Raw genomic sequence first — 14,548 nt, 5'->3', positions numbered from 1 at the left:
GTATACTGATTAGTTAAGTATCAATGATGACATTTTACTACATTCAGTCACAAATAGTTCTCAAAGGTTTTGTTCAAGTTAACATTGTCAAAATTAAGTCTGCATCTCTTTTTGTCATCAATCTCTCCTGTAGTATCTAAGATTCTCTCCAATGGTGTGGACAATACTTATACTGCAATATTTTATTTGGCTGTGTGTCAATTGTGGAAACTAGCTCTCATGCAGGTTGCACCACTCTATTAATTTTGCCTATATGTTCTTACCAAAATTACTCACCTTTGACCTGACCCTGCTTCCTTAAAGTAAACTTTTCAGAAGTTGTACTTTCACATCATGTAGTACAGTTCTTAATGATCATTTTCATACCAAAAAATACATACCCATCCAGCAAGGCGTGAGAGTTTGTTTACATCGAAGTCAAGCACGTGCAAAATCAGCTGGTCAAAAGCCAAATCACCTACCTCTACAACAAAAATTCAAAAAAATATTTAAATCCTTCTTTCATGGTTTTTACTCACAAAATTTCAAACACAATACTTGAATTTATATCTCACAAAAAATTGGAGAGCCTTCCTCATAAGGAAAGTCCCATAAAACATGCAAAGTTCCAGGAATTATTTTCTTTCGGCCATGATTCGATGTGAACCTCTACATAAATAGAGTGATGCAACCTGCACCCCCCCCCCCCCCCCCCCCCCCCCATATTATTCTAAAATGGTGAGATTGTAATCTGACTTTGCTATCTTACATCCTACGTGTATCTATGAAATTCCATCTCCACTGTTGCTGGATTGTTCATGTTGATGGTTTATGTTCACATTTGGCACATATTGGTTTTAAGGAAGTGAAAAAATCATTTGTAGTTATGTCATTTTTTACACCATGTGTTTTTCAAAATGAATTTTGAAATAGTAATTAATGATAATAATTAGTGGGCATATAGAGATTGACTTTTGATCGTTGACAATGAAAGACCTACTGATAAACAGTACATCATCTTATATCTCCAGCTCAACAGTATTACTGTCAGTCGTTATAGGAAAAACTCACAATCTTTAATCTGCAATACTACTTCTTCCTTCCCTGTGGACCCAACAATGATATTTAGTTTATAGCTCTCTCACTTGCACTATTAGTGTTGTCAATGTCATTTTGTCGTGTCATTCCCACACCTTTTTCCAATTATCTTCCTTCTTCCAATTTTTTCATATCTTGCCTTGCTGTCTTCAGCAGCTTAACATTCCCCCCAGGTCTTGCCCCAGCTGTATACTTGACAGGCCACCTTTTGGTCATGCCGTTTTCACTGTTGGTAAACTGATCCAAAAGTGGGCTGGTACAAGCAAAAAAATATACTGATCATTTGAACCAGCAGCATTTTCCCCGGTCACGAACATGTTAAATCTGTCTTCATAACAAGCAGTTTCCCACAACTCTTTGATCATTTAATTAATTACATAAGAGATTTTAGATCCATTATGGTGCATCTTAAGATACTCTTATTTACCCATTGTATATTGAGTAGTTTTGTTCATAACATGTAATGCTCATATGGTATAGACCTGTAGATTTATTACTAAGGTTCATCACTACATCTCACTGTCTCCATTACAGATATGGTGATTCCCGTTGATGAGGAGTCCAGTCTACACACTTTGATTGGAGTCTTGCTCTGTCTGAGGTCCCTTATTCCTCACCTCAATGAATCAGGACAGGAGAAAGAAGGGCTGAAGGGCAGCTTTGGTGTAATGACAAAGGAGAAAGAACAGACCGTCAGCAAGGAACAAATTATCAAGGTAACTGATGCTTGGTTGCATATTGTTTAACGTCCCACTGGAGAATTCTTTACTCATATGGAGACATCACTATTGTCGGTGAAGGGCTGCAAAATTTAGGCCTATGCTCGGCGCTTAAGGCCTTTGAGCAAGGATGGATCTTTATCGTGCCGCACCTGCTATGACATGGGGCCTAAGTTTTTGCGGTCTTGTCCGAAGGACCACCCCATTTAGTCACTTCTTAATGACAGTAAGGGGTACTGAGGACCTATTCTAACTCGGATTCCTGATTCGGGGGTACTGAGGACCTATTCTAACTCGGATTCCTGATTCGGGTACCTGATGATACAGAAGCTTTACATAGTTTCAGTATTGTAATCATTATTTTAATAAATAATGTTTTGTAGGTGTACACTATGCAAGTTTTTTTTATACGGGTATGTTCTCTTTATACAGGTATGTTTTCTTTATACAGATATGTTCTCTTTATACAGGTATGTTTTCTTTATACAGATATGTTCTCTTTATACAGGTATGTTTTCTTTATACAGATATGTTCTCTTTATACAGGTATGTTTTTTTTATACAGGTATGTTCTCTTTATACAGGTATGTTTTCTTTATACAGATATGTTCTCTTTATACAGGTATGTTTTTTTTATACAGGTACATGTATGTTTTCTTTTATACAGGTATGTTTTCTTTTATACAGGTGATACAGCTGTTGCTTCATTTGATGGGACATCCGGACCACAATGTGGTGACAGGTGCTCTGGAAACCTTCCAACAGCTGCTCAGACATCCCTCTCCCCTCATTGTCACCTTACTGACAACACCCAAAAGTATCCCCAGGTCTTACATTTACAAGGCTGATCAAGATTTAAAACATAGTGAAGGTAACTGGGTATGCAAAGTGTTTACAATGGAATGGAGAGAGTGTACATGAGTAACAATTATATTTATAGTAAAATGTTTAAAGTGAAGCAAAATGCTAGATTTGAGTAAGAGATAGCTTTTCATGGATGCAAACTGCTCACAAAGTTCTGGTATTCCAGTACTGCAAGGCCAAAAACAATCAAATGAATTGGTTCTCGGGCCAATTTTGTCAGAAGTAAATGAGGGATGGAGAGGTTTTAATGCCCTCATAATCTGATGTTTTCCATTCATATAATGTAAATGTGCACTATAGGTTTGACAAAAATCCCATCTGTGTCGTGTAAATTATTATAGGTTTCACAAAAGTTCCATCTGTGTCGTGTAAATTATTATAGGTTTCACAAAAGTTCCATCTGTGTTGTGTAAATTATTATAGGTTTGACAAAAGTCTGTGCCGTGTAAATTATTATAGGTTTGACAAAAGTTCCATCCATGTCGTGTTAATTATTATAGGTTTAACAGAAGTACCATCCATGTCTAAACTTCCTGAGGACAGTAACGCAGTAGATGAGCTTGAAGCGTCAGAATCAATAGTTGATACTTCAGAAGTGTCTGAGGACAATGTGGCAGACATCGTAGCTAGCTATCAAGCGCAGATGCCCGAGAGGACGAGTGAACAAACTGAATCGGTGGACAGTAATGGAGTTCCTCTGGATGTTGACACGTGTGATGCCGGAATTGTGATCACTACTTTGGACTCCAAGTACTCTGGGATAGAAATTGGTGATTTAAACGAAGATGTATCTGAGAAATCAAACTTGTCCCAAACTTCTACTGCCAATGGCAGCCAACAAAGTCTGAATAAATTGTCCTTACCACCAAAGACCAAAAGGGGTGGAGGTCAGGACATGAATGGAAATCCAGAGGTGGAGGAGGAGAGCTCACCAGAACTGGATGTGAAAACTCCGGTTCCAAATTACAGACAAATAGATGTTACCCAGAATATTGGGTGTCTCTCAGAGGACATGCCATTAGATTTCTGTATCCGTGTGATCTGTAGGAGATTTTTATTAGGAGGAACGAAGGAACAGTTGATTCCTGATCGAGTTGTACGGGTCAGCAGCAAGGCTTTAGCATTAGGATGTGTCAGCTACACCATGATATTAAAACCACAGGTCCTATTTATGAACGTTTTCAAGGAAGTAACTGAAGGTTAGTGGCCATGCCTTGTCGAAAACTGATTTTTTTTATCATATTGATAGGAATAAATTACATATTAAATACATTTAAAATTATAGAAAATGAATTAAATCAGTGTGGCAAAGTAGGACTCTCTTGATTAGAAAAAGGACAACGTGAACAATATCTTTCTGATGGGTAAATAAAGTACAGAGCAGTGGGTTGGAATTGTTTCCATAGTGTATTGTAAATCTAGGAATTTGTTAGGGCTATTCCAGAAATAAATACATGGGGGGGGGGGGGGGGGGGTCGGGAGGCACCTTTTGTACATACCAAGCACCCATAAAAAAAAATAAAAAATTACCCCATGACCCATCAAATTGATAAACTCATTTTACAATGACCCATCTAATTAAAAAAAAAAAACTAACCAGACCCACCACAAAAATATTTTTAAAAATGAAAACGGTACAAATCTCGCGAGGTTTTCGGGACAAACATTCTAGTCAATGACGCGGTAATGCCTGTGCGACATTGTATCACAGTAGTTCTGAAGAAACGATGTCACATCAACAATCAAAGGCATCTATGGCGGGAATGTTGGAAAGATTGGGAGTCCAAACGATGCTATTATCATGAAATGGGTATGGATATGTTTTTCCACGAATCATTCGTCCTCTAATGGAGCCCGCGCCCGGAGGCCTCTATATCACCATCACACTGACTGATAAATATAACGCATCGGTACCCTCGTATAAATCAACTAAGGTTTGCCTATTTTTATTAGAAAACGGAATACCTATTGGTTTCAAAATATTCCCAAAATCGATACACTGTAAACTGTAATAATCTACAGAACAGAGTTCGCCGCCATCACGTCCAAAGGGACCCTACTAAACGCGCCTCTAATTTGAAGAGTGCCGTAATGGAAAGTTATGCGCTTCAAAGAGCGACAACTCGAATAGTTCTATGTTACTTCCAATTTCCGATTTCGAAATCAGCATTTCGAAAGCACGTTTTCAATTTTCCCTCCGATGTTTTGTAACCAACACGACAAGAGCGACAATAAAATATTCTGAAAACTCAACACCCATGTGGCACAAAATAAAACAATAGAAACTACCCACTACCCATAATAAATATTTTTTTAACAGTCCAACCACGGACCAAATAAAATATGAAAAAATACGACCACCCACACAAAAAAAATATCATTTGCCGCCCGACCCCCCCCCCCCCCCCCCCATTTGATCATTTCTGGAACAGCCCTTAGACATATGTTGTTGTTCGATGATCTTTATTTTGTAGATAATAACCAGTTGATGAAGGATGTGTTACTTTATGCTAGTCACTTTGACCCCCAACTTAAGGGCACGGCTACTCTGATTATTGGTAACCTCATCAAGTCCTGTCTCACGCAGGGAGGAGGAAACTTTATCCGGTGGATGGAGGAGTTCGTGTCAGGTATTGTCTGACAACACAGAATTCCAGATAAACGAGACAAAATACTGTTTAAAAAATATGTTCCCCAAAAATGTCCTGAAGCATCTTGATGTTTAGCATCCACATAGTAGAAATCCACTGTACACAGCTGAGATCTGTAAATTTCATGAAAAGCTAACACCTACAAAAAAAAAGTACATTGATTTTGGGAGAATGTTTTTGTGAAAAGCCTTTCATAGTATCAAGACGTACTATGGGTAGATTTTGAGCAATTTAAAGCAATATTTGATTTAGCTGTCACTTTGGTGTCGAAAATTTTTGTTGTAAAATTTTGATTTACTATTTTAATGATGGAAAAAGTTAAGGTATACAAACTTTTGTTATTGATATTTGTGTTAGAAGACCTATCCAGAGGCTCTGAATAAAGTAAAATTACATTGTCTTCCCATACAAAAATTGGCTATATTTTCAATAGAACCGAAATCTTTATTTTTGATAAAATTTTACGTTTAGTTTTAATTTTATTGATGATTATGGTTAAAGTTATATACAAAACTATCATTTTTACATCAAAATAAGATTTTCTTATTTAGAGGTAGGTCTGGGTATCATTTGGAAAATTCCGACATGATGCATATTGCAATATAGAGAGAAAATGTGATGGGTATTGACAATAAAATATATAATAACAAAAATAAAGCTTGACCTCTCCTTTTTTTTCATTTGCATATTATAATGTTTGCTTGAATTAATCTATCACAAAGGACAATTGTGCATTTGTTTATTATCTATTTGCTTTTATCAGTATTGTTAACACAATTTTTTTTTCTTTACGAAAACGAGCATCCACATGTTCTGGCTTTAAACAAGTCTTACTTGCTGATATAATATCTCCCGTTGTAATGAAAACCCACTCCAAGCCCAAGTCTGAGGCAGCAGAGGATTTTTTTCCAGGATAAATATTCACAAATGAATTATAAATTTATATATTTGTTTATACAAAAATCGTGACTGCAGATCACATTCGACTTTGATCACTACATATACCATTCATCAATAGATTTTTCACCATTTTTCTGACAGTTATGATGTCATCGCAAATGTGTTGTTAAATTAGTTTTACCACGAGAGCTTGCTACCTCTGTTCCACAAACATTACACTTTGGTTTCTCCAAGCGAATTTTTAAAAATTGAGACCACGGTATTGTCACCACGGGTACACTTTCGACGTAAGCGGTCATGGAGCAAATGACATTTAGATAGTTTGCTCTTATTATTTTCAATTTATTTGTTAACTCGTTCATGAAATCTCGCTGTAAGATGTGTTAATAACCATTCTTGATATATTAAACAATACGGGACTCGCTGTATCAGTTATTGTATTGCTCAAAATTACCGATTTATATTGATAATCGATACATTAATCCAACCTTATTTAGAGCTAGCATTGCTTTAAGGTCTGATTGCTGTGATTGTCCCAGTTACAGTTAGTGCTTGTAGATTTCTGTAAGTGTAATTGAATTCATGTACTTGACCTACATGTGCATGTATTTTCACTTTTTAGGATCCTCAGTTACCATTGAGTATTTAGTGGAGATAATTCTCCACATTATGGAAGATGAATCCTCCGTGGCTGTTAGACTTGCTCTTCTGGGGATTAAAAAATGCCTGATACCACTACTAATGGGAACACACAGTCCTACAGGGCTTGAAGCCGTGCTGAAGTTACTCAGTATTCAAAACAATCCCTACTGGCTTGTTAAGGTAAGCAATGGGAGTATAACAGTATTTTTGTGTCTCATTAGGAAATGAAACATACAAGTACATGTATATTTTAAAATACAGTATTTCTTGGACCCATCGTGTACATGTTACCATATGTGAAAGGGTCACATAATTACATTGTGTATGACCTTGACCTTTTTAACTCTGTAGCCCACAATTTAAGGAGGAATAACACAAGTACACTGTCACGGAATTTTGAACAAAGTACTACGATATGATTTTTGCCCATTTGAATCGCATTATCTATCTTGTTAGCTCAGTAGATTGAAGTGAGAGGCTGGCAATTTTTAATTTAATCGCGTGTTTTAGTCCCACTGGTGTTTTAAAAAAAAATTCTGAATGATTTTAGACTAAAATTGCAATTTTTGCAACATTCGGCAACATTTTTAATGTCTAACACCACAATTTTATTACACCTACATGTATCCTACAGTTTTCAGTCGTGAGATTTTTGATCTATGTGTCATATAAGAAACAATAACCAACTTGAAAACTTAACATGGATGTAAAGTGAAGCTGTATGTGATCAAATCCTGCAAAGCCCAAAGGGATTCTGAATAAATTAAATCACTAATTACCATACTTCATAGCCCAGTAAAGTTTTTAAAATGGTTATCACTTTTGTATGTCATTTGAGACGGGCACACAATTTTGAAATATGACATTGACTGCTTGCTGAAGACAATGATGACGCAAAGCGTAGCTAATTATGTTGCTGTGGATTTTTTGAAATGATGAGCTAGCTGGCCTTTTATGCCCTCTGATTCATGTTTTAATCTCATTGAAGTCCATGCATTCAATCAGTGTCTAATGTAATTTGACCTTTGATCTCCCAAAAACTTCATTGGAAAATGATGCTACTTTGGTTTGGTATGTTTATATAGAAATGAATGCTACAAATATACAGATACCTCTTTAAATTCATGTCCTGTTGAAGGAAGAGTAAAGATTGAAATGAAGATTGATATACACTGTAGGGCTGAAACGATACGCCCCCTTCACGATACGATATGTATTACAATACTTCTGCCATTATTCAGTATTTTCAATACGATACATTTTACAGAGGAAACCAATAATAACTTCAAAGAAAAATTTAATTACGAAGATTCAGTCATTATTTTAAAAGCAAACTGTTTCCGAACTGCTGAACAGTAAGATGCCTGTTGGCTCTGCAGTTTAAACTGATTAAGTTCATTATCGAAGTATGACTGTTATTGGACGTCATTTTGTACCTCGTGCATGAAAAAATAATAAGTACAGGTCCAGTCCGATGTGTTTTACCGAATCCGATTTTTGAAAGAAAAAAAACCCATATCAAATAGAAGATCGAAGGAATGAATCGAACATTGAATTGAGCGTTTATATTGAACAGTATCAATATTTCGGTGAATCGTTTCAATCCTAATATACAGTGTATGTAGATAACCCTGGAGATTTTGATCTACTCTACAGAACTTTTCCTACATGTATATTTTAACTGCAGGTAGAAATACTAGAAGTCTTTAGTTCCCTTAACTTCAATGTTCTGAATCATCTCGAGTCTTGCTGTAGTGATGTACAGAGAGGTACTAACCACTATCTAGGGGTAAGTCAACAACATCATGGAGAGTAGTCCTCCCCAAGTGGTGCCAACTAAGTTACAATCATGCCATTTAATTCTTCTGTTGGAAAATTTCTGTTAAAGAAATTGTCTATACAATGAGATACTTTTGATATTGGGAGATGAAGGTATAGTTTTGTTGTTTTCAGAAGTTAAATCTACAGGACAGGATCCTATCGTTTGTGATAGAGATGTTGGGAAGTGACGATGTTAGGGTCAGACATTGTGCCTCAGAGACACTTGTCAAGTAAGAAATACAAAAGCACAATTGAAATAGATCAGCAGAGAAATTTGAGAAAAATATATCATTCATTTTTGAGTCCTGGTCATTTTCTCGGTTTGTTTTTGGATTGATAATTTTGTTTTACAGAATTGTGCCAAAGTTGTTTTTCCCATGTGATCATCCCCAACATGACCCAATCATAACGGAATCTCGACTTCATACAGAGAGGATGTTGTGCCCTATGGTTTCTGATTGTGTTTTAAACCCACCCCCTCTAGTGCTGGGGCTGATAAAGCCTTATGATAACAGCAACAAAGCAATCTCCTTATCCATAGAGAGCAACCTGTCCAGAGTTGTGAAATCAGCTTTACACCAACTAAACGTGTCACAGTCCAAACACTTAACAGTGAGTAGTCATTTGTGTGTGCTAAGTGAATTATGTCAGTTTGGAGGTTTGATGATATGATCAGTAAATTACTAGATTAGCATACCCTCAGTCATCAGAAAACATATTTCCAGCCAAACACATATTTCATGTACATCTATTTAGTCTTTTTAGACGGGATGTATAATGGTATGGCGATTGTGTCTGTTTGTCCATCCGTCTGTCTGTCCTGCTTTGAGTCCGGCTCATAACTTAAATACTATAAGACAGAGAATCATCAAAGTTTGTCAGCTGATACATCTTGGGTTGTGGGTGGGTCACATTTAACACTGTGACCTTTAATTAAGACAATATGGCAAAATCCTTTCCAACTCGTAACTGGATAAATATTGGGTTTAGAATCATCAAGCTTGGTCGGTTAATGCATCTTGAGAAGGTGTGTTGCTCCCTAAATCAAGGTCACTGTGACCTATAACAAAGATGATATGGCCATATTTGGCATAACCCTTTTTTGGGCTAATGTAGGTATGAGTCTAAGGATCAACAAACTTTGTCAATTTGTGCATCTGTATAGAAATGTAAATTGTAGCTTAAAATCAGGTCCTTATGGTAAGTATCTAAAAAAAAAAACCAACAATGTTTTAAGGGAGGTAATCCCTACACATGCTCGAGAGTAATTCAGTAACCTTGTTCAATAATCATTACTACAAGAAATAGACATTTTTTCCCCATAAAACAAAGCTGCATAACAATTAATATAAATACTTATTTTGTTTCTAACATTAATGATATAAATATATGCAGTACTGTACTACAAAATTTGTAAAGACTTAACATGCACATCACACAACAGATACAGGAATCGTCAGTTTAATCTCTGTGTGCAACTAAGATTCCATTAGCCCCTTAGAAGTAAGCCATGGTGTTTCAGAGTTCAGCTAGAGATTCAAAGATCATTTTGATAAGAGCTAAATTACATCTGTCCAGTTAAAGATTGTTAAGGAATATAATCTTTGCACAACCCAAAATAAGTAATTCATTACCATGTGAAAGAAATTATCTAAATATATGTCATAAAATGAAAATGTTTTGGAATATTGTAGTGATTTGAGCAATTCAAAAGATATAGTGACAAGTTATTTGTAATATGCAACAGACACAAGGAATAATCTTGATTTTACATCAGACCTTAAAGCAAAGATATTGGTGCAATCTTTGCACCAACTTAAGGTTGAGACGATTTTGTGTCATGCACTTTATCTGTTTATGATGAATAAATATCTGACGGGCTTATCATGTGCCAAGGCGGTGCACTTTATTGTGAGAAGTAGGATTATCTGCCGGTGCTCCTATCTCTCCATCTGTTTTTTAAAAAACAAATTTTAACATGAAATAATGATATCATGAGGGTAAGTCTGACGCTTTCACAATTTCAAAGAGAGTTGGCTAAACTTCCTCATTAGGAGGGATAAGTTGTGTCAGCTGAGGGGGAGGGGGTAAAAGAGAGAGAAAGAAAGGAGAATGGGGGGGGTGGAGGGAGAACAAGAAAGGATAGTAGGCAGGGAGCAGGGGAAAAAAGAGGGAGAAAGGGAATGGAAAAATATCAGACAAACAGGAGAGGAAAATTGACCCCCCACCCCACCCCAACCACCCCCAGCTTTTCCTGTCTGAGGTCTGTTTAAGGTGTTTTATTTTCGGTGGAATGAATGGTGTCATGCTCTATTTCTTTTGTCGGAGGTCTGTTAAGGTTTTCTGTAGTATGGCTATTACCTTAACCTGTTTCTCTCATCTAAGGTTTGCTAATGAGCTGCTGTATTTTCAGTGCTATAGATTATTAGTTACACAGTTAGTTAGTGACCTGATATGGAAAAATACATGGTGTGAAAAGAAAACCCGTATCGGGGGAGGTGAATGGGTTTTCTTTTCACACTATGTATTTTTCCGTATCAGGTCAATAACTAACTGTGTAACGAATTTATCACGTCGAAGACCTCTAACTGTATATGTGGGGGTCTATATCATACAACTTATCGCTTTGCCAATTTTGTCACGGCTGCAAGTCGAACCCGACAATAAATAACTTGCTCAATATGGATTTTTCTTGCATGATACTTTTTTTCACGGCGTCATGTGACCAAGATCTCAACAATTAGATTTCAACAATTTTGTCTGAGGCTTGATAAAGTGTCATGTCATATTTCTCTTTGTTGAGGTCCATTAATGATGTACATTATTTTCTGTGGTATAAATGGTGCCCTACCCTATTATTGTGAATGAGGTGCTAATTTTTCGGTGGTATTAATGGTGCCTTGCCCTATTATTATGAATGAGGTGTTTAATTTTCTGTAGTATGGTTGCTGCCACGCCCTGTTTCTCTTGTCGGAGGCGTTCCCTGCCACGCTGTATGCTCATTCCTGGGGATGTGGACCCTGTACCTCATTCCTTCCTAAAGATGCCGGCACCAAAGGAGTAATGAAGAGGCCCCCAAGTCGATCTCACAGTAACTCCAGGTAAACCATGTAATTTGTTTTTCTATTACAATGTACATTTTTTTTCTGGTCTTATTGACTTAGCTTTATTTCCTGTTACTTTATAGTATGTGTGTATTTTTGTCAGATTATTTAAGCTTAAGTTACACTGTAACAATTTTTTTTAATCTTCGTATCATTTCTGTTTTCTTTGTTCTTTCATTCTTGGTAGAATTCGCTGAAAAGTTGTTTTAGTATTTTAGTTACCTACAAATTAATTTGATTGATTCCATGTTTTGTCAAAACAAACCTGCTAAGATCTAGAAACAAATGTAAGATATTGAAGAGTCTTAGAACCCACTTCATTATTAACACAATTTCTCTGATTATTTGATTTTCATACATTAACAATGATCATGAAATCTATGTACAACATGTACATCATACTTGAACAAATGTAGAACCATGCATGCTTATATAATTCTACATTGTTTTGAAAGTGCGATTTTTAATGATGTACATGTAGTGATCTCTGTTTGATGAAAAATAACACATACTGTATACCGTATATACTCGCCTATAAGTCAGAATTTGGTAGTTAAATTTTGGTCCAAAACTCTATGATTAAGATTAGTATTTTCTGGATGGCATAATGTATAGCCTAGTATTTTTTAAACAACAAAAACATGGACAAAATAGTAACTGTTTAATTTGTTGAGAACAAAAAGTGAAATATCGATGCCATATCCCAAAATTTTATTGGAATACAGATAAATACATAAGAATATTGATATGAAATTGATTTGTTGGGGAAAATATCAAATGTCGACACATTTCTCAAAATATTATTTAAAACACAGGTAAAAACAATAGAGCATTGATTTGAAATTGTCAACCGATTCTTGAAAAAAAGTTAGACCAATTTATAAATGGGCCAATGGCAATTCCCTCCGAAATTACCTTAAAACTATAAACCGACTTATAGGCGAGTATATACGGTACACTTTATAGTGTGTTATAATGTACATTTGTACATGTGTATTAATTTGGTAAGGCTTACTCATGAACTCATGAACAGTAATTTCATGGCTGCAACAAAAAAGGAGGATTACAGATACACTGTAATTATGAAATTTTGACAGTCCGCCATGGGTTAAATAAAGTAAAAACTGAAAACAGAATGGAATATAAATATCAAACTGTGTCTAAACTGACAGATATTTATGATATCTTTTAACAGAACCGTGATGGGTTATGTTTGGTCTGGGTAAGACAGGGGCAGCAACTGCTTTTGTTTGTTTGTCCGTATGTTATTGTCTCCCTTTAGCAAGAACTGTTCTGAACTAAAAATACACAATATTATCTGTTACTGAATTATCTGTTACTGAATTATGTGTTACTGAATTATGTGTTGCTGAATTATCTATTATTGAATTATCTTACTAAATTATCTGTCACTGAATTATGTGTTACTAAATTATCTGTTTTTGAATGAGGAATGCTTACAATTAAATCAGAGCACTGAGTAAAGAGCCATGCTTAATACATGTTACTCTTTCTTTTTTAACTGTGAAAAATTCATTATTGACCATGTCATGTTGAGTTGCGTTTGAGCTATATACATGTACTGTCCGTACAGTGGGGATTTAGTGCATGTTTTGTTTACAATTTTTCATGTCCTGCATGGGAATTTTTCTCCTCTTTCCAAAATTTATATATCTTTATGGTTGTATGATATATATATATATATTGCCAAAGTTTTATTTAAACGAAGATGCATAGAACTGACCATGTAATTGATTGTCATGCATATAGTTAAAACATTTTCATGGAGTCATTGCAAATAAAAAAATAAGGTCAAGACTGATGATTTATAAATACAAGTATCTTGAAGGATCATAGACCATAAACTTGAAAACAATGATGTGATGGCTTTATGTTGTGATGATTTAGTGCTTTGTATTTCAGTACATTCAGCGTCGACGAGATGTCTGCGGGGTCGGGAGGGGGACCCCTCACTATTATACTGCCGTTACTGATGTCCACTAATGTCAGTCTGGACCTGGCCACACACAGTGACACGCTACAGTTTGCTGGCAATCTGGTCGCAGGTAAAGTTGTCGGTGAATGTTTATCCATATGTATCAGAAAATATCTAGTGTGCCCTCTCATTACTGTGGTTAGCATCAAATACAATTTTTGTTTAAGATACATGTATAGGAAATCGGGATCTATGAAACGAAGCAGTAGATTTTGTATGATACATGGTATGTTGAGAATAAGTGATGGTTTTTCACATGTCTTAGAATCAATCATTAGGAATATTTCGGAAGATGTATATTGATAAAGCATCCTCAGGGACAAAAGACAATATCCTCGGTGAATATTGTAAGTTTATACGGCACTGAGAGATGTTTTACAAGTTGTAAACTGATGCCTTATCCTCGGTGAATATTGTAAGTTTATACGGCACTGAGAGATGTTTTACGAGTTGTAAACTGATGCCTTATCCTCGGTGAATATTGTGAGTTTATACGGCACTGAGAGATGTTTTACAAGTTGTAAACTGATGCCTTATCCTCGGTGAATATTGTCAGTTTATACGGCACTGAGAGATGCTTTACGAGTTGTAAACTGATGCCTTATCCTCGGTGAATATTGTCAGTTTATACGGCACTGAGAGATGCTTTACGAGTTGTAAACTGATGCCTTATCCTCGGTGAATATTGTAAGTTTATACGGCACTGAGAGATGTTTTACGAGTTGTAAACTGATGCCTCTGTCTGTTTATGGGCTGTATACAGGTGTATGATGT

General features: G+C 35.9%; 1 protein-coding gene across 2 annotated transcripts in view; it reads left to right on the top strand.

Moving 5' to 3' along the window:
* Positions 1 to 14,548, top strand: part of LOC125658073 (huntingtin-like) — a 65,142-nt gene that overhangs the window by 9,458 nt on the left and 41,136 nt on the right. Inside the window, exons 8-18 of one of the 2 annotated variants that reach the window (XM_056148448.1) lie at positions 1,612 to 1,793; positions 2,484 to 2,667; positions 3,161 to 3,859; positions 5,135 to 5,290; positions 6,834 to 7,033; positions 8,541 to 8,642; positions 8,807 to 8,904; positions 9,028 to 9,286; positions 11,615 to 11,775; positions 12,974 to 13,000; positions 13,702 to 13,844. In XM_056148448.1, the coding sequence (XP_056004423.1) occupies positions 1,612 to 1,793; positions 2,484 to 2,667; positions 3,161 to 3,859; positions 5,135 to 5,290; positions 6,834 to 7,033; positions 8,541 to 8,642; positions 8,807 to 8,904; positions 9,028 to 9,286; positions 11,615 to 11,775; positions 12,974 to 13,000; positions 13,702 to 13,844 (2,211 nt within the window). The remainder of the gene's footprint in view (positions 1 to 1,611; positions 1,794 to 2,483; positions 2,668 to 3,160; positions 3,860 to 5,134; positions 5,291 to 6,833; positions 7,034 to 8,540; positions 8,643 to 8,806; positions 8,905 to 9,027; positions 9,287 to 11,614; positions 11,776 to 12,973; positions 13,001 to 13,701; positions 13,845 to 14,548) is intronic. The other variant, XM_056148449.1, reaches the window with a different exon arrangement.

The sequence above is a fragment of the Ostrea edulis genome, chromosome 9, assembly GCF_947568905.1.
Source record: "Ostrea edulis chromosome 9, xbOstEdul1.1, whole genome shotgun sequence".
In the NCBI taxonomy this organism is placed as follows: Eukaryota; Metazoa; Mollusca; class Bivalvia; order Ostreida; family Ostreidae; genus Ostrea; species Ostrea edulis.
The sequence above is the reverse complement of the archived record's forward strand: the minus strand, read 5'-3'. Positions and strand labels throughout refer to the sequence as shown.